The sequence below is a fragment of the Martes martes genome, assembly GCF_963455335.1.
Source record: "Martes martes genome assembly, chromosome: 9".
NCBI classification, from domain to species: Eukaryota; Metazoa; Chordata; class Mammalia; order Carnivora; family Mustelidae; genus Martes; species Martes martes.
Window position 1 is genome coordinate 1157049 of NC_137896.1, and position 27121 is coordinate 1184169.

General features: G+C 63.0%; 1 protein-coding gene across 1 annotated transcript in view; it reads right to left on the bottom strand.

The window, feature by feature from the left end:
- Positions 1–662: 662 nt before the first annotated feature.
- NTSR1 (neurotensin receptor 1) overlaps positions 663–27121 on the bottom strand; it is a gene marked incomplete at both ends in the record, with an annotated part of 39217 nt that continues 12758 nt past the window's right edge. The window contains 3 exons of the mRNA XM_080814096.1: positions 663–912; positions 2282–2372; positions 5474–5675. Of these exons, the coding sequence (XP_080670222.1) occupies positions 663–912; positions 2282–2372; positions 5474–5675 (543 nt within the window). The remainder of the gene's footprint in view (positions 913–2281; positions 2373–5473; positions 5676–27121) is intronic.

The window sequence follows — 27121 nt, forward strand, 5'->3', positions numbered from 1 at the left end:
GCAAGACTCCGCCGACCTGACCTCGCCCCCGCCAAGCCAAGCAGACATCCGGGCCAGCTCCCGGTGGGCGTCCGGGTAGAGCCTGGCCGTCTTGGCAGGGAGGAGGGGGAGGCCTGGGTCCGGCCGGTGCCTGACCCACGGGACCCCCGTGCTGTCCTTCGGGGCACACCAAAGCTTCCTGGGAATCGCCCTCGGAGAGGTGGGAGTCCGGACGCCTGCCGTCCCGGAGGAGGGTCGCGCCCCTCTCCTTGAGGAGGACAGCGGCAGCCCCACCAGCCAGACTCCTCCCGGCGCCCCGGCCTGTCGGGGCCGCGGCCTCCCCGTGCCCGCCCAGCCCGGCCTGTGCCTTTCATTTCTGTCCTAACACCCAGCGGTGTGGGAACAAAGAAGTCTGCCTTTCAGCCACCACTAATTTCTTCTGATTAGAGGCCCTTTCTGGATGTGGGAGAGGAGCGATCTCTCCTGGTTTTCAAAGAGGCGCGGAGGGAGGGGTGGGGGGGCTGATGGAGACGCTGAAAGAGACGGGGCCTCTGGGGGTGGGGGCCAGGTCCTAGGCCTCCGCTGAGCCCCATTCCTGCTCTGGGGGTGGGGGGTGTGGAGGCCCAGTGGCCACCCCTCCCTGGCCCTCCCGGCCCCCTCTCCGGCACCCCCCCCACCCCGCTCTAATACAGCGTCTCCCGAGTGGCGTTGCTGGAGAAGGTGTGGTTGCTGGACACGCTGTTGGTCTTCCTCGAGAAGGCCGGCCTCTTCCTCCTGCGTCCCCACAGCGGGCAGAGGCAGGCCAGTGTGGACAGAAAGGCCTGGCGGAAGCTGGCGGAGACCAGGTTGTAGAGGATGGGGTTGACGGCAGAGCCGGCGTAGAAGAGCGCGTTGGTCAGCATGTAGAAGTAGTGGTAGACGTCGTAGAGGAACCTGCGGGGACGAGGGAGAGGCGCTCAGGCCTGCACGGCCTCGCAGCCGCGGACCCTCGCTGGCTTGGGACAAGAATCATAAAAACTCCTTGTAAATGTTTTGACGTGGGGATGCTTCATAATAAATTTCAGGTTCTGGCTTCTCTGGAGAAGTTGGAAGTTCTGCCCACAGTCCTGCTGGCACCAGTCCGCGCAGCTGGGTTGTGGCAGCCCTGCCGGGCCCGTCTCCACCTCTCCCTGCGTGACACCTGGGCTGCCCTTCCTTGTGCAGAATCCTGGCACGCCTGGGCTGTAGGGCGTGCTGGTCCCTGGCCTCCACCGAACAGCCAGGCAGGAACCCCCTCCTTGCCTCCTGGGCAGCTGCATACCTCAGCTTGCTTGCCTCCACTCACAGGCATCTCACTCCCTCACCGGACGGCTCACTTTCCCAGCGGGCAGCCCTGAGTTTCAGGAACGCTGTACCCTGAGGCTCTGCCCCCGCACTTCTCCTTTGCCCTTGATCCGCCCTCCCCGCCGGCTCTGTGTCACTGCAAAGAACCTGCAGCCTGGGCTCTGATCTGAGCTGCACAGAGACAAGCTCACATGGTGGGCCCAGGGCTGCTGTCTCAGAGGGGCCTCCTGGCCAGGCTAGCCTCGCTGCTGTCTGGGAGCGTGGATCTCAGGGATTCTCATCCTGAGGGGTGGGGCTCTCCGGGCCTAAACTGTCTGTGCCAACAACGGGGTTGATGCTGAGCAGCTCCTCCCCACCGGGAGTCTGGAATTTGGGTGCCCGCCAGCCAGGGGTGCCCACATGACTGGCCCCAGCAGATGCCCTGGGCGCTGGGCCTCTGGTGACCTTCCCGGGAGACAGCATTTCACACGTGGCCTCAGCTCGTTCTGGGGCAGATAGCCGGGAGGGGGTTCTGGAAGCTGTGCCTGCTCTCCTGGACCCGTCCACAGGCTTTTCCTGATTTTGCCGTGTGTCCTTGGGGCGCGATGGGGCACAGCATGGGTGTGGCTCTCCCTGAGTCCGGGGAGTCCTCCTGGCAACTCTCCCAGCGTGGAGGTGGTCCAGGGCTCCCACACAGCCGCCCCCCCAGCAGAGCCAGCCTTCTTGTCGCTCTCCAGATGTCTCTAAACTTGTCTCATTCCCCCTCTCTTAGGGGCTGCTTTCCTCTTCTGCTATAACCTGTCCCGTGGCATCTGTCCCTCCGTGGCCTTCCTTCCTTCCCCCGCCCATCCGTGGCCACACCACGAACCCGTGGGAACCCCTGACCTGCCCCCTTGCCCTGAGCTTCTCTGTTCAGCATCCCCACCCCCCATGCCAACCCGTGGGATGAGCTTCTCCCAGCCCAGGGCTCCCCGCTCTGCCCCAGACTCCCAGTACTCACGGGGTCCACTGCTTATCGGAAATGTAGCAGAACATGAGCCGCCGCACGTGGTAGGGCAGCCAGCAGACCACGAAGGCGATGACCACGGCCCCTGAGACACAGAGAGACATGGGTCCTATTCTGCGCCCAGAAAGCTGAACCCTGTTAAAACGTCACCCACAGCTATCACAGACTCTGTGCCACCTCTCTCAAAATGCTGACGGCGTTTCTTGCTGAAAAGGAAAACCCGTCTTCAGATCCACGTGGAGACTTGAGGGACCCCTGAGACAACTTGAGGGAGGAGAGTGAAGCTGGAGGACCCTCATGTCTCGGTTTCAAAACCCACCACCAAGTTGCAGTGGTCTGAACAGTGGGACATTGACCTCAAGACAGACACAGAGACCACGGGGCAGAGAGCCCAGAAACAACCCTCACCGATACGGGCAGATGATTTCCTACAAGGCTGCCCAAACCACTGTGCCAGAAACAATACTGGGGAAACGGGACAGCCACGCGCGGAAGAAGGAAACTGGACCCCTACCTCACACCATATACAGAATTACCTCAAAATGGATCAAAGATCTAAATGTAGCAAAGAGTACAAAATTCTTGGAGGAAAATGATGGGCACCAATTTGACAACACTGAGTCCGGCAGTGAGTACTTGGATACAGGACCAAAGGACATAGGCAACAGAGTGAAAAGTTAACGCACAGAACAGGAAAGAACACTGCATCACACATCTGATCGGGGACTAACATCCAGGACACACAGAGCATGAAAAGGCAACAGCAAAAATGAAACAACCCAATTACGTGTTTAAAAATGGGCAAGGGGTGCCTGGGTGGCTCAGTGGGTTAAGGCCTCTGCCTTTGGCTCAGGTCATGATCCTGGGGTCCTGGGATCGAGCCCCGCATCGGGCTCTCTGCTCAGCGTGGAGCCTCCTTCCTCCTCTCTCTCCCTGCCTGCCTCTGCCTACTTGTGATCTCTGTCAAGTAAATAAATAAAATCTTAAAAAAAAAATAAAAATGGGCAAAGGACTTGAACAGACATTTTCCCAAAGATACACAAATGGTTAATCAGCACATGAAAAAGTGCTCGTCACTCACCCTGGGACGAATCCAAACCCAAACCACAATAAGGTACCATCTCATGCCCACGATGGCTACTATAAAACAAACCAACGCCCAAACCCTGCGAAGAAAATAGTGATTTTTGGTGCGGGCGTGGAGCAATGAGAACCTTTCTGCAGGGTTGGTGGGAGTGCAAAATGGACTGTCCACTTTGGCTATCCGGCGGGCGTCCAAAATACCCACTCTGGGAAACGGTATGGCAGTTCTTCGAAAAATTAAAAATCGAACTACTCTATGACCCAACAACTCTGTCCTTGGGTATAATCCCCAAGGCATTGAAAGCAGGGACTCAACCCAATGTCTGTATGCCCGTGGCACTGTTCATGATGGCCAAAAGGCAGAAGCAACCCAGGTGTCCATGCGCCCAGTGGGTAAACGCGGTGTATCCAGACCCTGGAGTATGCGCAGCCTGAAAAAGAAAGGACATTCTGACACCTGCCACGACTTGGGCGAACGGTAAGGACATGATGCTCAGAGACATAAGCCAGGCACAAAGAGACGATCCCACTTACCGAGGCCCCTCGAGCGGCCGAATTCATAGAGACGGAGAGGAGGGGGTGGTTGTCAGGCTTTGGGGAAGAGGGACCGGGCAGTTAGTGCTTCACGGGGACAGAGTTTCAGTTTGGTAAGATGAAAATGTCCTGGAGACCGATGGCATGAACGTATGTAATGCCACCGAACGGACACTTACAGACGGTCCAGACCGCAAATCGCGGGCTAGGTGCATTCTACCACAGTGAAAAAGAAAGCAATAAAAAAGCCACTTGGGAGAACCCGGGGCTGGCTGGGCTGTCCTGGTGCCAAGAGAAGCTCGTCCCAGACATGGTGTGTCCTCATCTTGGGACGTGGGGGGAACCTGCAGCAGGTGCTCGGTTTGGGGGCCCGGGCCCCTTGGCGGCTGCCCTGACCCCACTGACCCAGGAGATCTGGCCTGGGGGAGACCCCATGATGGGAGGGCTGCCTGTTGGCAGCAGGAGACGGGTCGGTGGCACTGGAATGTTCCAGGAAGCCTGTCCCTGACATAGCGGAAGCGAAGGCTGTGATGCTGACCCTGGACACAACCTGTTGGTCACTGGCCACAAGGTTACTGTGGGCTGAGGAACGCTCTTACACGATTACCATGACTAATGCTGAAATGACAAGACTTCGGAACTATTAGCCCAAATTAATCATTTAAATGATTTTATCTATTTCTCCTTTAAGAAATGTGGTTACTAGAGCATTTACAATTGTGTGTGGGGCCTGGGTCCATAGTCCTACTGGATGGTGCTGCTCTGGGACTCTTTCTTCCAAGAAACAGTGGCTGCTGCAGGACAGGTGGCCCGTCCGCTGGGGTGAAGGTGACAGCAATCAGGAGGGCTGTGGGAAGCATGAGGTAGGTGGTCGGGGTAGGGGCGGGGGCTGGGTTGGGTGGGGCTGCCTTCAGCAGTGGGGACGGGGTGGGCAGGGTATTTTGAGAAGGAGCCCTCCTCAAGGATGCCATCTCTGGGCACAAGCCAGGCCCAGGGACCCCCACAGGGAGCACCACAACCCACATGAGCGCCAGCTCGCCCCTGCACTCTCCTGTGAAGGGGCTTGGCTTGGGGTCTTTGTAAGGGCTGGTCTTCAGGCTTCCTAATTAGAGTGTGGGCCGCCGTCCGGGGGGCCGCACTTCACGTCTCTCCAGCCGGCATCGGTCTCTTGGCACACACGGTAACCCACACCCCTGCTGCGCCATGGCTTTGTGAGCTGCCTGACCCTGAGTCCATGCTCAGAGGACTTGGGAGTCGGTGAATGGACGAGTGACAGGACGGCTGGATGGACGGTTGGGTTAATGGGTGATTGGGTCGATGGATGGATGGATAGAAGAAGGGAGAGAAGGACGGACGGACGGATGTGTGGATGGATGGACGGATGGGTGGAGGGGTAGATGAGTGGGTGGAGAAAAGAGCACTGATCCCTGGGTGGGGTCAGGCTTTTAAGTCTCTGCTGGGACTGCTCATTTCCTGGGTCTTAAACTTTGCCCTGTTTGGTGGCGTATGGCTCGCTGCTCCGCCGGCCCCTGGCTACCACCCATCCCTAAGGGCCCAGAGGTGACATACGTAAGACCCGGACGCCATGCTGCAGGGCTTGGATCCTGCCAGGCTCGATGGACATGCTGAATGAGCTGTGCTGGTCCCCAACCGTGCACACCTGGCCCTGCTCAGCGGCCTGGCGGACCATGACGGTCAGCTTGTTGGCGATGCTGGTGTTCAGGATGGAGATGACCACCGTGGGGAACACGAAGGACAGGAAGGTATTAACCTGCAGAGGGGGACAGCTGTCAGGCTGGCGCGGAGGAGACACCACCCTGCCCTCTGCCCCACCAGGCTGGGGCCTGGAGTACGGAAGGTGCTTGGTCTTCTGGGGCAGACTGGCAGGGCACGCTCAAGCGCTGCCTGCTTCCCACCCACCCCGGGCTCAGAAGGGGTTCACAGACTGTCTGCCGCGTCGGCGAACCCCTCTGCGCAGGGCTCAGCCTACCGACAGTGCGGGGTACAAACTCTGGTGTGTCCTTGCCGTGGTGAAGGGCTGGGCTCGACGTTCCCAGGTCAGGACACGACGCGTCATGGCTGCGGTCCCCGAGCCCCGGACTCTCCTGCAGGATGGCCAAGCCCGGCATCCCTCCCGTTCACGGACAGTCCATGTTTGGACAAACACGCAAGACCCTCCTGCCCCACCCACGGCCCCTCAGCTCATTGAAAAGAGCTTCTCACGAGCACCTCTAACTTCCACGTCATTTGTATCCAGGGAAACTGAGCCCTGGACAGTCAGAGGGGCTGGGCTACACTTGACTGGGCCCTTCCAGGACACCAGGCTAAGACCAATCCCTGCAGCCCCTTTGAGGGGTGGCCGTGGTGGGTGACGGGAACAGGTATCCCCTGGGGCCGGTCCCAACACTGGCATCACCTCCCAAGGCAGGTTTTACAGCGTGTGAAACCACTCTTGGCTGTTTATTCTTCCTGGACGTTCTGCCGTCTGGTGCCCCTTGCTCCATGGTAGGGGCCGGGTGACCTCGCCTGCGAGGGGAGTCACAGGGGCCCGTCCCAGGCCCTGCCAAGCTGCCCCGTGTGCTCCCTTTGAACTGCACCTTCACAGAGACTTTTGGCTGCCCTTGGATAGGCCGCCTGCACTGGCTCTGGCCTGGCAGCTGTGACTCCCTGGAAAGTTCCAGGGGTCTGCCCGGGGGCTCCCCGGGCTCCAGGTGGCCCCTCCTGCCGCCCCTAACCGGGTTTGCCTGCAGCCTGAGGACCCTCGATCGTTCGACGGAGACGGTCTCGCCGGGGTGAGGACGGCCGCACCTCTGTCCTGCTCACACGGGCGGAGCCCAGCCAGACCCAGCGGCCACCATGGCCGCGGGCAACTTTGCTCTGCGGCCCTCCTGGCGGTCGGGCGTCTGTCCAGAACAGGGCAGACTCCCATGCCTGCTCCGTTGAGCAGACGCCGGCTGAGACCTCCAGCTCAGACGTGCAGAGGGCCTGCCCACCCTCACGGTGCTCCAGGCCCCACCCGGAGGCCACGAGGCCTCCCAGGAGGCAGTGGCCCGAGGGTCAGCTCCAGTTCCACCGGGACAAGGCTCTGCTAAACGGGAGGACACACAGGCCGGAGAAAGGCCCCCAGGCCCCCAGGGTGCATCGCTCGCTGCCTGCCTGCCCGGGTTCCTGACAGCTCCCGCGCCGGCACCCTTCTCTCCTGTGTCTGCCGAGGCCGGGGGGCAGCTCCCGGGTGGGGCCCCTTCCCAGCTCTGCTGTTTGGAACCCACCTCCCGCAGGATGGTGGGGGGGTGACGGCGCAGAGAGGCCACTCCAGGAGGGCTTCTGAGGTTGTCTCTGGGCTGGAGCCGGGCCGGGGTGCAGCAGGACGTCGGCTCTGGGCCCAGGAGACAGACTAATTCCCTGTGACTCACCTCGGCCCGGCACAATTTAAATAGAACGAATGTATCCAACACAGATTTTAAATGTCAAAACATTGAGATACCATACCCCGCTGAGCACAGGCAGTAAACACTGCTGCCTCCAAGGGCCAGTGGGGGCTGTAAGCAGTGGGCAGGGCCCAGCTCGGGGGCCTCTGGGGTCTGCTCGGGGGCCCCCGTGGATCCCCCACTGGAAGGGGTCCAGGCCCTTGCTGCTGAAGTCCGGAGCGAGGAGCGGCCTGACCCTGCAGGCCTGCCCTGGTCGCCGGCTCAGGCCAGCCCCGGCTGCTAGAGGGAAGGACGTCTTCCCCCCGAGTTCCCCACCCCTCCAGCCTGGAGACTGAGACGGGAACTGGACTGTGGAATCCCTGGGGGGCACACACGACCTCAGGGCTTGCCTTCTCTTGCAAGCTTGCAGCGTGGATGGGGGCTCCTTCCTGCCCCCTGCCCCTGATTCTGGGAACAGGGGAGCAGACCACCCTCTCACCATGAGCGGAGAAGACCACGTCTCGTGAGCCTCGTGTACAATCTCTGGGGATGCTGTCCTGTCACCACAGGAGGGCAGGAGGGCTCGGGTGCGAGAGGCCGGGGCCTCCCCAGGCAGGCGGGTCAAAGTTGGGCGCCGTGCCCGGCCCCCGCATTCGTCCCAATAACACAGAAGACCTGGGGACAGACTGGCTGATTCTAAAATTCAGATAGAGACACATAATGTAATAGTGGCCAGGAACGTTGTGGAAAGGAATAGTGATGGGTCAGTACCGTCAACTTACCACCCACTTACCAACCACCGACACCTGAAACAGAGACTTTGCGAGAACGGTTTGGCACAGGTAAACGCACAAAGAGATGCGTGGCGCAGACAGAGGCCAGAAATGGCTCCGGACGAGGCCAAGTGCGGCATCTAAGCAGGAGGGAGAGGGTGGGTGACGGCCAGCAAAGCCTCTGTCCCCTTCCCGGGACCTCCCCTCTGCTTCCCTGAAACCGCCCACCCCTCTACCCAGTGGCCCACCCTCCAGCAGGCCTTTAATTCGGGAAGGAGACGCGACCTCTTTGTCCTGCTGACCCCGCGGCGGAGAGGGAAGATTTGGTACCATTTTCCCAGCCTGTAAGGAGCCCGGCCCAGGAAGAACCCAGTCCGAGGGGGAGGGGGGCACCCGGGGCGTAGATGGAGCTCCGGGATCCAGCGGCTGGCAGCCGCCGCTGCCAGACTTCTAGTTCTTCCTCAGCGAGATAAAGGTTTCTTTATTCCCCTTAGGACAATCTGAATTGGTTCTCGAAGCTTGTCCCGTAGCTCAGAGATCCCACACCAAAAATCCAGAAGGAGCAAAGATGAAAAGGTAGAAATCAAAGCCGGGAAACTACCAGGAGAATCGTGGAAAGCTTACTTTCATCACATACATTCAGCTGTCGGAATTTGGGAAATAAAGTCGTCCGGGCACTGCTATAAAGTTTTGCTGTAAAAAATCAATGATGGAAAAAAAAATTCTCTCAGCCCCGGGAGAAATTCCTGTCCCACCGCACCTCCAGGTGTGCCCGTGCCCCCGGCCCCAGCCTCCCCGCCTCCCTCCGCCTCTAGTGCGAGCGGCTTCGAGGTGGACCTGGAGCCTCCAGAGACCCCTCATGCCGGAGCCTGTCCTCCATCCCCCATGGCCCTGACTGACCGCTTGGCCAGCTCTGACTGATTGGGGGAGGACAGCTCTTCTGAGCACCAGGCCAGGACTGTGGAGGCCTCCTGCCTCCCTCCTTCCCTGCCCGGCCTCTGGGCTCCGAAGCCCAGGCCAGAGCTGGAAACTCCTGAGGCGGGCTGGCCCCCGGGAAGCAGGGCGCCTGGCTGGGGTGTGGACCTTGGTCTCAGACAGCCCTGGCTGTGCACTGGCCGGTGAGCCTTGGCTTTGGGCAGTTCCCGAATGGCCCCTGAGACCCGGCTTTCTCATTTCTGAAAGGGGGATAGTACGGGCGCTCAGCTCAGTGCTGTGAGCATGGTCCGTACTCAGGGGTGCCCAGGCTGTTACTGGGAGAGCCGAGGAAGCAAGGTGGGGGGCGCTCCGTGTGGGACTGTGCCAGCACGCCCCAGACATTGGCACGGCCAGCCCTGTCCGTGGACTCGGGACTGGTCTCTGGCTCCAGCACTGGTCATCGGGTGAGGGGGACGGCGTGGAACCGTGAAGCAATAAAGAGGAGGTCTGCCTTTAGGGACAGAAGGTCTGCCCGGAAGGGAGGGCTGACCCCCAGTACTGCGGGACGCACGCAGCAGGCGGGGGGATGCCGGGAGCCGAGCCCGGCCCCGGGGCCCTCAGTCTGCGAGGGGTTCTCCAACGAGGCTCCTCTCCTTCTGCCTTCAAACGACCTACGCCCACTGCTCACTCCCTCTGCAGAACCATCTTTTGTGTAGTGCGGTGGCCCATTTCTCTCCACTTCGCCCCAGGTGTTTAAACAAAGAGCTGGACCCTCGGCTCACACTGCTTCCAGGCTCAACAACCAGCCTGTAGTGAGGGGAAAGGCACGAATCCCGGTGGTTCAGCTTCTTGTCCAAACTCCCCAACGGAGAGAGTGCTGGGACCTCCTCAGCGGGCTTGGAGGTGAGCGGCCGCCGCCAGGCCCGGGCTCAGAGGGGTGGCCTCCAGCCTCCAGTCAGTCCCCAGGTGGAACAGAACCCCTCCTCAGACCCAGCAAGCGCGTCACACGAGCAAACATGCACCAGGCTCCTTCTTTGTCCGGCGCTGCTGAGAGCAGGGACAGCGATGGGAGTCATTCCAGAGTCCCGGAGTATCACCACCTCTCAGAGCAGCAAAAACCCAACAAGAGCACCAGAGCCCACCCTTCGGCCGTCCAGTGAGCCACGCTGCATCCACACCAGGAACCACTCTGTTGGCGTCAGGAATGAGGCCCACCGGGCGTGGGGCCGGGACACTAGTTGAGTGAAGAAAGCAAGCCCAGAGCAGCTAGTGTGAAGTAAGGAGACCGTTCCCAGGGGTAACCCCAATGGAGGCCAATATGGGCTGACCTGGGGGGAGGGCTGGGAGGCTCCCGTCGTGCCCTCCTGAACTGAAGGCACAGGAATGGAATCAGCAGGACACGTGGTTTGCTTCTCCTACGTGTGCGTCCGTGACAGGGGCCTGGGGTCCTTGCCCTCATGGTCACATGAAAATCCCACATGCCCCCACCCCAGGACTGGGAAGGGCCAGAGGCATAAGGGACCAGAGCTCAGTGGGTATGTCCTCACTTCAGGGGTGGACCAAAGACAAGAAAAGGGTCCTTCAAGGTGACACAGCCCAGAATCTTCCATTCCTCATCCAACAAGCACCTTGCCGCTCCAGACACTGCTGGGACCCACCACCCAACAAGGACACCTACCTGTGGACACACAACTGGGAAACAAGACAGACCAGTGCTGAGCTGCACACTGCACTGTGGGTCAGCGCTGGTCACAGGCCTGGGCTTCTGGGGAGGAGCTGTGGACATGTCTGAGCCAACAGGTGGGAGAGGGGAGAGGGTGGGGTGTGTGACCTGGAGAGGCCACATGAGTCATGTTAAGTGTCTGCAGGGCCACCCCAGGGAGGAGGACTCCACGGGTCAGGTGTCTGCTTCCAGCCACAGAGCTCACCAACCACCGTCCTTCCCACCACTGCTAGCTCTAATAAGCAGATGTAAAAAGGACACCGTGAGCGCCTCTAACTTCCCCTTCCAGGTGACACACAGCCGTTAGCTAAGCATGAACGGAGAGCTTGTCTCGAGCCGGAGAGCAAGCTCAGTGCTCCGCACGTCCTTCATGGAATACGCACATTGGATTAACGAGCTAGACTCTGTCGGTGTTCTCACTTTACAGAAACAGCGGCCCAGACCCAGCTATGAGCCCAGACCCCATCTGGCCCTCAGCTGCCGTACCCGCCTCCCACGTCCCGGGGCCGTCTCCCAGGCAGGGAGTGGACGGAAGGAACGTGCATCCCTGGGTTTGGGCAATGGCCGGACTAGCATGCGGCCACTCTATCCTCATCCATGAAACCTTGCTGGACACAAGCCCTGCCCTCAACTGCCCAGAGAGGACACTGTTTTGGGGTGAGTACGAAGTTCTGAGAACAATTTCTAGTCCAAAACTCATGACTCCTTGGTGATCTCTGCAGGCTCAACCTCTGTCCATCTCTCTCTCCTTCCCGTGCTCTCCCTTTTGCTCCACCGTGGTCTCCACGGTCCCCTAGGGCTCGGATCTTCTGGGACAGGAGGGGCCAGACTCACAGGGAGGGAATGATCCAGCCCAGGAGGCTGGGGCTTCAGCACCATGGACAGGGACAGCAAAGCTGGTGGCTGCTCCGGGGACGGGGGCGGGGTAGACCTTGAGGGGAGACCAGAGGTCATGGTCTGCGGTGGGTGGACCTGGGCTGGGCTGGGGTGGGGAGGACTCGGGGAGACCACAAGCCAGCTAGGAGCAGGCACCCTCAGGAATACTCCACCCCGTCTCTAGACCCTTCTTTTCCTGATGAGGGGCAGGGGAGCACCTGTAACCTGTGTGACCTGTGTGGGAGGTGCTCCCCCCCCCACCACCACTCCTGCAGCTGCAGCCCTGCGGTCCGGGAGTGAATCTGGAGGACCCCCCCCCCCCCACGGAGCCGCATCCTGTCTGCCCCCGACTGTGCTGCTGTGCTGGCTCCAGCTGGGCTGCTGGGAGACCCTCAATCAGATTAGGGAAACCGCTTCCCAATATGCCTGTCCCTTCCTCCAGGAGGAGCAGGATGGCCCCTCCCTGGGAGTACACAGGAGGGGCACGCGGGGCCTGGCCCCGGCTGCGAGTTGGGGGCTTGTCAGCCTCCCCAGCAGCCGGGGTGGCGAGCTGCCTCTCGGTCGTGCCGGCGCCTCTCGAAACCACACGGAAGCCATCTGTGCAGTGCGGCAAGCTGTCAGGGCTGTAGGCTGAAGGCCTGTCTGCCATGTTTTCAAATATCTGTTGCTTAAAAAGCCCAAGAGAATGTTCAAATCATCTGCTAAGTAGCAGCACACGGGTTGACAAGGACGGCAGAGTAGTGAGCAGCGAGCGGGTGCATGGCTGGCCGACCCTGGGGCGCGGTCCCCGCTTCTGTGCCTGCGAGGGGGACGGGAAGGTGCCTTCGTGGTCACCTGACACAAGGAGACCATGGTGCACGTGAAGCGTTCCCGGCTCTCGTCCCTCCCCGCTCCTCACACCTGACGGCGATGGTATTCTTGTGGTGACCAAGTCTGTCTTGTGGGGTGGCTCCCAGTTCGTAAGAATTCAAACAGTTGCTGATTTGATCAGGTTCGCTAAGCCCTTAGTGTGCATTTTTCTAATGTGCAGGGAATTAATTAGACTCCAAGGGATTACACGTCGTGCCAAGTCCTCGGAGCGTCCCAGGGATTTTGCATGTGCCTTTGACAGAGCCCGGGGCATCGAAGCTCTGCTCCACGCCAGGAAAACGTGGGACCTGGTCCCCGTCAAGACCCAGGCGGGGTGGGGGGCGACACGCAGATGCCGGCGGGGGGGGGGTGTCGAGGCAGTTCAGCAGAACCCTCAGCTGTGTCTGGGGGGGTTCAGTGAGACGGGGAGCTCATGTGCTGTGGGGCGGGGAGTCCGAGACAGAGCAGGAGCAGGTGTCCACGGCACCTCAGCAGCGGGGTCGGGAGAGCCGTGCGCAGCCAGGGCTTGGCCGGGGACCGTCCTCCACACCCGCCCTGTTCTCCGTGCTCCCGGCGTCGCCGACAGATGGACCCGCACCACATGACCTTCAGTGTTTTCTCGCCATGTGACTGTGGGGGCAGTTCAGCAAATATCCTGTTCCTTCCCAATTTCGAATTACTGTCCCCCGGCAGAGTTGGTCACTGCTCCCGTGGACATCTGGTCTGTACCCAGCTCCTTTCAATAGAATTAATGCTCCGTCCCTGCTTTAGGTGAATCTGATTATGGTGGACCCGGAGTGGGGTGGCTGGTGTGAGGGAGGAGGGCCGGGAGGGGCCACCCACACCCCAAGCCCAACGAGGGCTGCATGTGACTCCGGGACCCGGCGGGGACCCTGTGCTCTGGCTTCCCTCCCAGCGGCGATGCTTCACTCTCTCCCTGCCAGGCGTCCACTGGGGCCTCCACCCAGAGCAGCTGTGACCTCAGAGACTGTGGTGGGGTCCCCTGCCACGGCTTCCCCCAGCCCCACTTAGCGAGGAGCCTGGCCGTAGTCCTCAGCTAGGCAGGAGCGCCGGCTGCCCAGTTACCCCAGAGCAGGGTCCTCGATGACCATTCCTCCTTCCACCCCCGAGAGAACACGACCATGGGACCAACGGGGCCTCACTCTGCTTCCCTCCTTTCAGCCATGGACTCTCAAACGGTAAAGAGGCCTGACGGACCCGAGACACGCCGCCCTCCGTGCGAGAGCCGGCCGCAGCGGTGACAGGGGCCAAGCTCTCTGATCCTAGGTACGGAAGACAAGGCAGCCGGGATTTGGGCCCGAGCTCATCTATTCTCAAGCTGGGCCTGCTTCTTGCCGGTATAGCAGGAGGTGGGCTGGTCCCTCTTGAAGACCCTGGTCCTCAGGAACGGGGACGGTCCAGGCTGGAAATGAATCGAGGACCGGGACAAATGTGCTCCGTGGCCTCCAGCTCCCGTGGTCAGAAGGGTGGTTTGCTGGAAGGACCCCGCCGCCCTGGGCCGTGGACCCCTGCCGTGGTTGGGGCTCCGAGCCCGAGGGCCAGAGGGGCCGACGGGCTCCCGGGAGGCCTCACTCCCGAGAGCGGAGACAGGCGGTGGGAGGGTTTGCCGAGATTTCCCGGGATTGCGCTCGGGGAACCTGCAGCCCTTTCTCTCGCAGGAGCGCGGCGGCCGCCGAAGTGGTGTGAGGGGACCAGGCTGTGACCAGGGCCTCCCTGGGACTCAGGCCGTCAGCTGGACACAGGCCCAGGACAGCAGCTCCTTCCCAGCTCGGGAACCCCAGGTTGGGGCAGCCCCACGTCCTGCTCTGGCGTCTCCTCTTGGAATGTCTCAGCACCTAGCGCTGCACCCTCCCTCGTGTCTACCCATGCCCCCCACCCCGGTGCAGCAGCCCACCCTCCGTCCTCCGCACCAGGTGCCCAGGTCCTCCTTATCTGACCTTCACGAGCGTTCATGGAGCATCTGCTGTGTGGGAGGCAGTGTGCACAGACTGAGGTGGGTGCAGAGGACAGGGGAACACACACGACTCCGCGGCGAGCATGAGGCTGTCTGGTGGAGACAAGGGGCCGTTCTCTGGAGGAGGAATCTTCATGCAGAGCCCCGAGAGATGAGGGGCACGGATGGGGGGGAGGAGGGGGGCCTCGGGCCCACAGGGGCTGGGTGGGGGTCGCATTATGAAAGGCTATCGCAGAAGCAGGAGGAGGGGGTGAAGAAGCAGGTAGAGCCCGGGGGCAAGGAGGGACCCGGGCCCAGAGAGCAGTGCCCGCGGGGACAGACGCAGCAGACGGCTGGGAGAAACCGGGGGGCTGAGGCAGGACCCAGGGATGGGCGGGTGTGGGGACAGTGGCAGGCAGGAGGCAGTCAGCGTGAGCCCAGGAGGGACCCCAGGGAGACTCTTGGTCTCTCGGGCGCACACGTGGCTGGCTGTTCCTCGGAGGCGCGTCTCCTCCCGCTTTAGGAACCCCCGACGCGGCGTCTCATCTCACATGTCCTCCCAGGTTAGAGGCTCTCCTCACGGCCTCCTCGGCCTCCTCGACGAGGTGAGGCTCTTTCTCGTGCGACGTCTCACACCCTGGCTTTCCCTGGTCTTCCCAGAAGCCTTCCCGCGGAGCCGCCTGCGGCTGTCGGCGTCCGTCCCCGCAGCGACTCCCGCATGAGGCGTTGGCGAAACAGGGTTTGTCCTGCCCTGGTGGAGTCAGAGAAGACCGCAGCCCTGCGCTTCCCGGAGGTGCCCTCCTGCCGAGCCCGGGCGGGCGGGAAGGTGCGGGCAGAGGCAGGCAGAGGCGGGCAGAGGGGGCGAACGCGCGCTGGACACCCTGACGTGCTGCGGCCGCCCCGATCCTGTCCCGCGCCGGCTGCCGCTGACGAAGATCTCCCGCTGTTGACGCGGGGGCACGCCGTGGGCTCCGGGAGCCCTGTCCCAGGTGTGCGGCGGTCCAGGGCATTTACCCAGCTCCCTCGGGGCGATCTGCTGCTGCTGTTGATCCAGACCTACACGGCCAGAGGAGTTTTCTCGGCCCGCTCTGGCAAGGCCACGGCCTCTGGGCGCACCTGCTTCCTGCGCCGGCCGGGCCAGTGGGCAGACTACGTTCGAAGGTGCCGATGTGGTCACCGTGCAGTGGTCAGTCCGGGGGTCAGTGCCGGGGGTCTCAGCTTCTTGTGGCTGGTCTGCTGTTATCCCAGCAAACTCAGCCACCTGGAGACAAGGTCTCATGCACCAGAAACTGTGGGGAAAACCCACAGCTCTGCGGGGACTGAGCGGAGAAAGAACGTTCCTACGACTGGAACAACACCTTGGAGGCCACCCTCTGGGCTGTGGGACATCTGACCAACGTGTCTGCTTCTGCACAAACCCCACACCTGTTCTGGCCCCCTGTGCCTGCTCTGTCCCCAGACCGGCTGCCACCGGTCCCCATATGCCCCGAGGTGGCACGCTTGCCCACCAGCACCTTTGCCATCCTCGGGACCTCCAGGGCTCCTGAGAGTTGGCCTTAATTGCACTGGTGGCCCCAGCCTTGTGGTGTCCTCTTGGGGCCACGCCATGGGGCACTGTCACGGGTCCCTCCACTACCAAGACTGTCCTGAGCTCGCCCACTGGTGGCCCGTGCAGGAGGGTCCTCCAAGACTGCTGACGGTGTCCCACAGCCTGGACACCACCTTTTGCAACGTGTTTGGCCGCTCCTCCCACAGAGACATGCAGTCTGTGGCCCGCCCCCTTGCTGGCCTGGCTGTGACCTGGGACGTGCCGTGGAAATGCTGCCTTCTGAGCCAGGCTCACGTTTCCCGCTCTCATTCCCCCAGAATGTGGCTGTCACAATGTGCGGAAACCCTGATTTGTCTCCTGGACAGTGAGGCCCAGGCAAGAGCCAGCCCCATACTGAGACAGGAGAGTGAGGCCGTCTTGGGCTCACCCAGGCCCGTGGAGCCGCCAGATGACAGCAGATGCAGACGTGAGCCCAGCTCAGACCGGCTGAGCCAACCCAGCTGCCTCCTGGAGGAGACAGGCGATGTCCTGCTGGAGCCAACGGGCTGCGGGCTGTCCTGCGCCGCGGCAGAAGCTGGCGGATGTGCCGTGTGTTCCCTGAGTCATCGGCCCCCCATGACATTTTCTCTCTGGAGAGAAACAGCCCTCGAAAGGAAAATTCACCGGCAGGTGCCGACGAGACGCCCCAAGGAGGCAGGGCGGGAGCGCTGGGACCGGCGTGCGCCGCGGGCTGGGCTGTCCTGCCCGGAATCTGGGGGCTGGTTTTGTAAAGGCGACTCATGAGACCTGTGGTGTGTTCCCCCTGGCGGTGCCACAGAGCTGGGTGATGGGCACGAAGGAGGACGGGGACGGTTTCTTTTCGTTTTTATTTCCCGTGAAGAGAGGCTCCTCCGCGGCTCTCACTTCTTAAAGAGGAGAACCAGCTCTCTGCTGGGGCTCAGACTCAAGTGAAAAACAAAGACACGGGAGCCCCGGGCTGCCGGGCGGGGGGCGGGGGCGGGGGGGAGGGCGCCTGGTCCTGTGAGGGCTGTGCGGGGCTGACAGCTCAGGGGCCTCGTCCCTCGATCCCTGCAACCAGCAAACGCTGGTCCCTGCTTCAGCCGGCTTCTTGTGCATTCGTGTGCCTGTATGTGCACGGGTGTCTGAGTGTGTGCGTGCCTCTGTGTGTGTGTGTGTGTGTGTGTGCGCGTGCGCACGTGCTGGGACTGTGGGTGTGGCGGATGTGTGTGTGTGCTGAGCTCCCATACAGGTTCCTGTTTTGCTTCGGCTCATGTAGAACCGGGGAAGTCACTCGAGCGTGGAAATGCCTCACGACGGTGCGGGGCTGGACGCCCCGGCCTTCCGCCCTCGTCCGTGGTCCTCGGGATTCTGAGCAGAGTCGCCGCCTCCAGAACCTCGGGCTGCCGCGGAAGCGCCGAGTTTCAGAACAGACTTTCCCCAGCGAGTACGTGGGCTGTCGTGGTCATGCTGGTTTCTGCTGGCTGGGGGCGAGGCTCTGCGGTCCGGACGGCGGTCGAACACAGGGGCCAAGTCTGGCGCGTACACCGGATCCCCAACGATGAAACTGAACCTGAAACAGGGATCGTTGGGGTCCCGGTTCTTGGGCAGCGCCTCCCCACTTCGCGCTCCCGGCCCGTGCGTCCCGTGCACGTCCTCCTTCACCCCCTGATGCCAGACTTAGGGGTACACTCGCCTCATGGGACCCGGGGGGAGCGATCCTGCCGCAGACTGAACGGTGGGCCCCCAGCTTCACAGGCTGGACTCACGCTCCAAGGATATGGTGTAAGGAGGTGAGGCCTTCGGGGATGACTCGGTCATGAGGGTGAAGCCCTCACGATGGGATGGGTGCTCTCGTAACAGAGACCCCAGGAGCTCCCACGCCCCGTCCACTGCGTGAAGACACGGCGAGAGGCCACCATCACGATCGGGGAGTTGGGCTCTTGCCACTGTGTTCTTGTCGTGGACCTCAGCATCCGGAGTTGTGAGGCACACACGTCCGTTGTTGAGAGGTCCCTGGTCTCTGTCAGAGCGGCTAGAGCGGACGGACGGCGCAGACAGACAGAGTGGACAGACAGAGCAGCTACGGCAGATGGGCAGAGCGGATGGACAGAGCGGCTCTGAGTGGTTGTACGTCCGCCAAGTGAGCCGTCCCAGCGCCGGCCTACCTGGGAAGCATGGGGCATGGGGTCACTGTCCCCTGTGCAGGACAGAGGTCGCCCGCGGAGTCCACTCAGCCTCGTGGGGAGGCTGCTCCCGGAGTCGGCCTCTCATCCCAGGGCCACTCCCGCTGCATTGTCCCTCCAACCTCGAAGGGAGTTTTACCTCCTTCCTAAGAAGGTGTCAAAAGACTGATTCGTACATTTGTTACACTTGGGAGCATTTCAAGCAATGCCGGGGCCTTTGTTGCCGACTGGGGACCGAGCTGAACCTCCGTGAGCCGCCGTGGCGGGCAGAGGCTCCGGCTCGTCCCCGCCTGGCGCTGCCCCGGTGCGCCCACCTCTGCCACCTGCCGCTGTGACGGCGACCTGCGGACCTGCCCGGGGCTGGCGGGGTGCAGGACTGCCCAGAGCTCCGGGTGTGGACAGAAGCACGTGCGGACAGGCTGACCTCTCCGGCGCAGACGGCGGCAGGCTCGTCCTCTCCCCTGGGCGCCCGGGCGAGGCGGCCGGGCGTGGCCGGAGCACCGGCGGGAGCGGGGCAGGCTGGAGGGGGAGCTGGCGTTTCTCCGGCCGGCACGCGGCTGTTGCGGTAACACGGGCGCGTTGCCGTCCCCACTCACAGCCGGCCGCGTGGGGGCAGAGCCCGGCCCGGTGAGCCCCTGAGGGCTTCCTGCGTGAATGAACCAAGAGATGACGGGCTGTCCGCTCGCGTCCCTGTGACAAAGGGCCCAGCCCGAGAGGTTCACACACAGCACAGCCCTTCTCACAGCTCTGGATGCTGGGAGCCGAGACAGGGTTCTGGCTGCAGACGGCCGCCACCTGTGCCCTCACGGGGCGGACGGGGGACAAGGCGACTCTCTGGCGTCTTGGGACAGCGGCGCTAACCACGCCCATGGCCTGCTCACCTGCTGGGGGCCCCCTCCTGACACCGTCCGTCCCCCAGGAGGAGGGGGCACTTAGAGCTTCAGCAGATGATTTTGAGGATGGGGGAGAGAGACGCACAGCCCCCCCTCCCCCGGCCCCCAGCTCAACCCCAAACAGGACGTGTGCACGGGACATTTAAAACGGCCCATGAAAGCGTTGTGCCAGGAACTGAAGCCCTCCTACAACAACAAAGGGGCAGGAAGCCCCTTCACGAAACACGGTGAGCTCGTCGGGGGGACGCCGGACCACCTGTGTCTGAGGCCACGCTTTCCGGAAACGGCGCAGGCCCGCTCCCGAGTGTGAGGGACAGGGGCCGAGTGTGCCACGGGTTTCACGGGGTGGGAGGCCCACAGGGTGTGGCCAGTGACGGCACCGTCCTCTCTGCCCCGTCATCCCGTCTCAGAAATGAACTAAGCCCCGAGGATGGGATGCTGGGGGAGCGCCGGGGATCAGCACAGACTCGCGGCAGGGTGTCTGACCCACAGCGTCCCCATTGGAAGTCTCCTGCTCCGTCAGTGGGGACAGTCCCAGGAGCCCCAGCCCAGAGAGTGGCCATGAGGTCTGAGTTAGTTCTGAAAACTACCGCGAGTGGCGTGAGCCATCCCGTGGGGGCGGCCACAGGGCTTTCCTGAGTCGATAGGTCAATGACACGCCGGCCACGGTCCGGTCTGCGCGGCCCGCTCGGAACTCCCCGCGCCCGCTGAGGCCCCAGGTCAAGTGGCTGTCGGAGCGTGGCGGCCTCCCGCCCGGAGCTGCCTGCCTGCGTCCTCGGCGAGGTGACACCGGCAGCCTCTCTTCGCAGCCTGGGATGCCAGAACAGGGACGCAGGGCAGCCAACCGCCTCCCCCGGGGGCCGGCGCTCGCCTCCCCTAACCCGCATTAATGACGTCCCCCCAGAGCTGGGGCCCTCACAGAGCCCCTGGCCGGCCGCTGCTGACGACCGAGGAGGCCGCGTCCCTGTTATGACTGGTGATCAAGATTCATTTTCTCTGACAGATCTTTTCCACACGCTGTTTGTGACATTTAAATTGCTTGGAATTTGCAAGTCCAATGCCTGCATGAATATTCATGATGTGTTACCCATGCCGGCTCTCGGCTCTCCTCTCCGCTCCCGCTCCCGGGACACAGCCCGCCTGGGGTGCCACGCCTCCCGGCAGTGATGTGACAAGTCCTCCCAATTTCTCTGGTGACTTCTCACCAGAGAACGTTCTGGAACTGAAAGCTGCCAGAGGTCCCTTCCACGAGGCTGTCAGCATGGTCCCCGGGCTGCCCCACGGGGATCCCCACAGGCTGGGAGACAGAGCCTGGAGGGGCAGGAGAGCTGGACGAGGGAACGTGGGGGTGGACGGGGCGGACAGGGGCGGACTGCTCGGGCCTCCGACCTCTTTCCCTTCAACCACGGGAGGCTGTGAGGGGCGCCGGCGCAGACCTGGGGCTCCCCCGACCTCAGCCATAGCTGTGCTCTAGGAGCAGGACGAGCTACGGCCTCCCCCAGGACACTCCGGCCCTCCTCGTCCACTGCCCAGCACAGAGCAGACACCCTCGGGGAGGCTCTCCGCAGTGGCCACGGACGCTGACCGAGGGTTGGTGACCCACCTGTGAGCCTGGACGGTCGGAGGGAGCCAGGGGCCCACACCCCAACCACATCCGACCTTCTGTCGAGGCTGCGTGACCCGGCCAGCCCGAGGCTGATCCACACGATGAAAGGCCCTGTCCCTCCCTGAGCACGTGGTTTCTATGCAAGCAATTGGCAGGTCCTCAAAAATTAATAATAAACAGGGGCACTGGGTGGCTCAGTCGTTAAGCCTCCGCCTTCCGCTCAGGTCGTGATCCCGGGGTCCTGGGATCCGCCCCGCGTCGGGGTCCCGGCTCCGCGGGGAGCCTGCTTCCCCCTCCCCCGCTCCCCCTGCTCGTGCTCCTGCTCTCGCCGTCTCTCTCTCTCTCAAATAAATAAATAAAATCTTTTAAAAAATTAGTAACAAAGGAAAAGAACGACAACGCGGCCCTGCAGGTCCAGTCTGGGCGCGCCCCAAAGAACTAGAAGCAGGGACCCAGAGGGAGGTTCGCGCACTCTCGCTCACCGCAGCGCCCTCACGGCAGCCGGCGGCAGGGCGCAGCCCCGGGGCGGCCCACAGCCAGCCAGAGCAAGGGTCCCAAACCAGCTGAGACCTCAACCCTAGTTTAGGGTGTACTAGGGGCCCCCTCCCGGCACTTGGGGGGGCACCCTGCCTGGTTTGCCCGAGACACGCGTCTGGGAAGCCCTCAGTCCCGGGCCCAGGGGGACTGGTCACCCTCCCCACGGCCACGGGGGCTGGGCTCCTGCTGCTGACCCTCCCCTGGGCACGGCCCGCTGGGCTGAGCTCGGGTCCCACACGGGGCTCGTGGACGTCCCCGCGCCGGTCAGCTGCCCGGCACCAGTGCTGGAGGGGGCTGGGGAGTGACACCCTTGGGCTGAGCCCTCTGGCCCCCGCAGCCTTCCTTGTTGCTTCCTCCCCCACAACCACAACCTCCCAGCCTCACACCAAGGCCTGGGGCCCGATGGGAGGGGGAGCCCTGCCCCCCCCCCGTAGGGGAGGAAGCTGAGGCCCAGAGAGGGTGCCCGAGTCTCTCAGGCCCTTGATGGCCGCTTGTCCTCGTAGCCACGGGACCAGGGCAGGGAGGCTGGATGTGCGAGGCCCACAGGCTGGGACGCCAGGCTGTCTCTCCCTCCCTCAGGCCTCACCACCGCCAGCCCTCCCACCTGACTCACCTGCCCTCCCCTCCCCGCCGGACGCGCGGCCACCCATCTCCTGGCTGGTCGCCCCGAACATCGCCAGGGCTGCTGGGCACGGCTCCCAGCGCTGGACTTGGGCAGGGCCTGCTTCCTGGGCTGCGCCTGGGTGGGGACCTGGACAGGGGTCCCTGGGGACGTGGAGGCCGAGGGGGGCTCACACCTGCCCTCCTGCAGGCCCTGTGCCGTCCGACCTGACCACTCCCCGCCTGTGCGCAGAGGCGGGCCGGAGAACAGAGGTCGTCTGCCGCAGAGAGCTCACCCGGCCCATGTGGAAGGGTGGGCCCAGCTCTGGCGGGCAGTTAGAGCCACAAACGGCTTCAAGTGTGAAATGGAAACCGCCTCGCAGAGGGGACGTTGAGAAACGAGCCCTCTGCCATTTTTAGAAATCGGACAGTAAAAACCGCAGGAGTGGCCTGTTGAGTGGCTCTGCTCACTGGCGGGGGGGGGGGGCGTCCCCCAGCTGAGCTTCGGGGCTTAAGGGCCCCATCGGCGGTCAGAGCTGCCTTGTCCAGCTCTGCCCTTGTGACCCAGCGAGGAAGCAGAGCACAGGGACGGGGCACAGGAGATGTGAGGCCGACGGATGGAGGGCTTCGTGGAGGAGGTGACCCCCGGGCCCAGCTGAGCGAGGGGGGGAACGTGGGCATCTGGAGGGAGGTGAGGGTACAAATTCAAGGAGCCCAAACCTCCCTGGCTTAGAGCTGGGAGAACACGGGGCGCAGTGATCCACCCACTTTCCCAGACTCACAACTGCTCACCACTTCCTCCAGGAAGTCCTCCCTGCCGTGCCAGCTCACACTGCTCATAAGTCGATGTTGCTCTTCCTTGTCCTCATAGGGAACCCTGGGAGGGATGCAAAGAGCCAGACCGGTTTTGTTTGGGCTCGTAGGTCCTGGGGCTTTTGGCGACCCCAGCTGTGCTGGGACCATTGGATGCTGCACAGTGAGCAACACAGGGTGCTGGGGGCTGGGTGGTCCTGCACTGGCCACAGAGCCAGGAGCCCAGGACACAAAACATGGCTGATGGCTTTGTTCGGGAGCCAGAACCAGGTGGTCTGGGACAACATATCTTCTTGGACCCTGAGGAAGGATCCAGGCCTCTTTCAGATTAGCTTGGGGCAGCTTCCTGGGCACCCATGTGGGCCTGCCCTCGGGCGGTGCCTCTCAGCTCCGCAGTGGCCCTCGGGGAGCCCCCACAGACTGAAGCCCGGCCCTGGGCTGTGGATGTCTGGGCCTGGGGCCCTCTGCTGTGAAAGTTTTCAGGGTCCACTATTTCCAGCCCGAGCCTCCCCATCCGGCCTCCCCAGATCCGCGTCCTTGTGGAAATTCACGTCCAGCTGCCCGTGTGTGCAGCCTGCGGCAGTCCCCCCCGCCAGCCCCGGGCTCAGAGTGGCTGCCCAGCGGCCACGCGCAGCGACACTCCTCAGAGCCCTTCTGCTAAGCGCCGGTGGCTGCACAGAGTGCGACGTCGGCTCCAGACCTGCCTGCTGGGGGGCTCAGGGAAGCAGGCGGGCGGGGAAGACCCTGTTTCTTTCTGGCGGCAGACAAAGCTATTGGTGCCTCACCGCGCTCCGGCACGCAGACCCCCGGGTTGGCTCGGGGACGGTAGGGGTGGCTGAGGCAGAGGTGCCTGCCTCAGTGACAAGTCCGAGGGGCCTGCGCGGGTCCTCGTTGGGGGAACGGTGTGACCAGACCTCGTCTCCCAACCAGACCAGACGGGCGCTCTGAGACTCAAAGGAGCGCCTCTGGGATCCGTGAGCACAGGTGAGGCCGAGACCCTCATCCCTGCCACATACTCCCGCGAGCGCCAGAGCCCACCCTCCAGCCCATCGGTGCCGCCGTTCCCTGCCTGGACTCAGAGGGGCCGGAGGGATGGACCACGCCCAGCACCTGGTCTGCAGGCGAGCTCTAGGCGCTCACGGGGTCTCACCACACCTGCAGGTGGGACGTAGGAAGGGACAAGCTGGTCTCCTGGCTGCACTTGAGGTGGCCCCAGTATTGGCACAAAGAATGGTCCCACCTGACCCCAGATCTGTAATCAATAATGAAGAATAGTAATGAAGAAAGCCTTCGGCGCCTGTAAAGCCCTTGGCTGGGCTCTAGCGGCCACGCTGCGTGGGACAGCCGCCTTCTCTGCGGAGTGGCCGGCAGGTGCAGGGGACAGCAGCGCCCTCTCGCGGGCGGGACATGGGATGCAGAGTGAGGGGTGGCCCGGCTGTCGCCCCCAGCCCCCACCCAGGCTGGGCACCTCTGGGATTTCCTTCAGAGACTGCCTGTCCTTCTGGGCTCCCTCGCCCACGGTGGCTGTTTCTCCAGGGCAGGAGGAACGAAAACACGTTTAGTTTATTGCCGACGGAAGTGAAAATCCCGTGTGGGGCCCACGCAGCTGGCCCCTGGAGAGCCATTCTGCCCGAGTCCTGCTGGCGACTCCAGCTCCCAACGTTGGGCCGGGCCGGGCCGATGACCCAGGGGTGCCCCATCCATCTCGTGAACTGGTTAAGTTCAGGGAAGGGTTCCATTAAAACTCAGCACGGGGCCCCCCAGAAAGCAACAGAAGTGGTTCCAAATGTTCTAAAAGCCTACAGAGACGCTCCCCCTGGGGGCTGGGGTGACGCAGCGACCGCGGCCCACGCTGCTGGCCCCGTGGAGTCTCGCTGGAGGGTTGCTTCTTGCGGCTCCTGTCCGGTCAAGCCCTGGGGCTGGGACAGGCGAGAAGACCCCTTGGCTCTTTTGGGAACCCCTGGGGCTCCGGCAGTGTATGGGGCAAGGGTTTGGGGGTTGAAGCAGAGCCACTGGGAGCCCTCCCGTGCCTGGCGCAGGAGCTCTGGCAAGTGGCGGGGTCCCCATGCGTCTGGCTGAAGAGAGCCAGGGATCCTGACCCCCTCCTGGCCTCCCTGCTTGTTGTCCCGTTTCCAGCTTGCCGCTGGGCCAGAGCAACCTCCTGACCGGGTCCCAGCACCCATGTCCGCCCCTCTGGCCCGCGCAGCACGGCAAATCCACCTTGGGTCTCCGTCCCAGAAAGAAGTCAAGACCTGCTTTGCACACATGTCCCTTTGGCCTTCCTAGTGGCTACACGGAGGCATCTTCATGGAGCCCCTGACCCACACTCAGTGACCTGCGGGTACACTAAAAGTTACGGGCTTGGAGCAGAAGGGTCGGACCCGGAACCAGGCAGGTGTCACGGGCACCTCGTCGGAGGGCCGTGAGGTCCGCTCGCATCCCCTTCCCGTTCCTCCTCGTGCGCTTATCGGCTCCTGCTCTGCACTCGGATCGGGGGGACCGGTCCCGTGCTCAGCAGAGTGTGTGTCTGCCCCGGAAGAGAGCCCCGCCCGGACAGGCAGTCCTGGTCCCGCCCTCTGCCTCTGTCCCGAAAGGTGGTCTGGTGGGGCTTCTGGTGGACCCCAGAACCTGTGAGTGTAACCTTATTTGGAGAAAGGGGCTTTACAGACGCAATTAAGGACATGGAGATGAGCTCGTGCTGAATTAGGGTGGCCCTAAGTCCAACGACATGTGTCCCTGTGATAGAAGGGAGGAGACACAGACACAGAGGAGACGCCCTGTGAAGACAGGCAGAGACTGGAGGGACGCCGGGGGCCACCAGAAGCTGGAAGGGGCAGGAAGGACCCTCCTCCAGAATCACGAGGGGGCACAGCCCTACCCCCCGCCCCCTGGCTTCAGGCCTCTGGCCTCCAGAGCCGAGAGCAGGGAGAGCAGTGAGGTCAGCTGTCCCTTGTCACTGTGGCCCCCGGGCACTAGCACTCGGCTCACAAGACCCTCATGGCCGGCGGAAGCTGGGAAGGTGCTGGGGGTTGGGGCCTTTTCCCAGCATGAGTGTCTGTCCCTGGTGGTTTCACCTGGAACCTCTCCGAGCACCTCCCGGCCGCTCTCCAGATCCGGCAGAAACGTGGGTATTTTAATACATCAGACGGGCGTCTTTTAAACAAGCTGTCGGGAGGATGAACTGCAGGAAGTCGAGCGGGTGTCAGCCTCGCCCAGTGCCCCGCGCTCATCCGCGTCAGGATGCCGGCAAGGGCGAACGGGGTGCCTCCCAGGCGCCTCGCTGCTCCAGAGAAGCTCCCTGCGCCTGGGGTGCCTGTCGCGACCCCAGATCACCGCTCACGTGTCTCGGCAGCCCGCTGTGGCTGGCTGCTGCGCCTCCCCTATCTTCCGGGCCTCTGAGGGCGGAGAGGGTGCCCCCCAGGACCCGTGCCCCTCCCAGCCCCAGCCTGGCAAGTGCCCCGCTCCTCCTCAAACTTCACCCAGCACCAAGGAGAGGAGGGGGCCCGCAGGTGGGCTCCGGTCCCCTGGAGGACAGCTTCCCTCGGTCGCACAGGCCTCGGGCCGGGGCAAAGCCTAGAGCCCGGGCATGTTGGCAGCCTGTGGGGGACAGAGGGGCCTCTGGGCCAGCCACTTTGCTTCCTGCCTCACGAGCGCATCCTGTAAACGCAGCACAGGACGGGCCCGGACCCAGTCACTTGACACCTGGCTCACAGGCGCTCCTGTCTGTGTCATCTCGTGCCCCCCCTCCTGTCCTGGACCCTGGTGCTGGCGCTCAGCGGGTGCCCGCTGCTGTCACGGGAAGATGGGCAGAGCACCTGGAGGCCACCAGACGGCGAGCTTCCCCCAGGAGATGGTTTCCCAGAAGTCCCAGCATCGTTCTGTGGCTGGGCCCTGCCTCCCTCGGGCCGTCCCCCGAGTAGGGAAGATCAAGCGGCGAGGTTACGGGGCTCCCCACACCAAGGACATCCCAGAAGGGGGTCTCCGAGCTGCGTGGGCAAGACTGTCCCTGGGCAAACTGCCTGCCCCCACTCGGCAAACCGTCTGCCCCCACTCGGCAAACCGTCTGCCCCCACTCAGTGCTCCTTTCCAGTCAGGGTTTCCAGCAGCAGCTGGTGCGCCCAGACCCGGAGATCCGGGGAGTGAGGTCGGCACAGATGTGATCACCTCTCCCTCAGCCCCAGGCGGTGCAGAGCGACCCTCGGCAGCGCCCGAGAACGCACATCCTGTCGGGCAGAGGGCCCGAAGCAGACGGACTTACAGCTGGACGCACCTTGGACTTTGGCTCTGCACCAGCAAGTGCTGGATGTCCCGAAGCCTGGGGCCCCCGGCTGACACGACCCACATGCACTCGCACTCCCGCCTGACCCCCGGGAGCCGGAGGCTTCGAGGTCCTGCCAGATAACGGGGAAATGATACTCCGTGAGCAGTTACAACCGCGCCATTCCTGAGCAGGGATGAGTCCCAAAAGGCCGAGACCGCTCGAACTTCCGGAAGTTGAAATGTGTGGGGTTCTTTTTCTTTTTTAATAGAGGAAGTGTT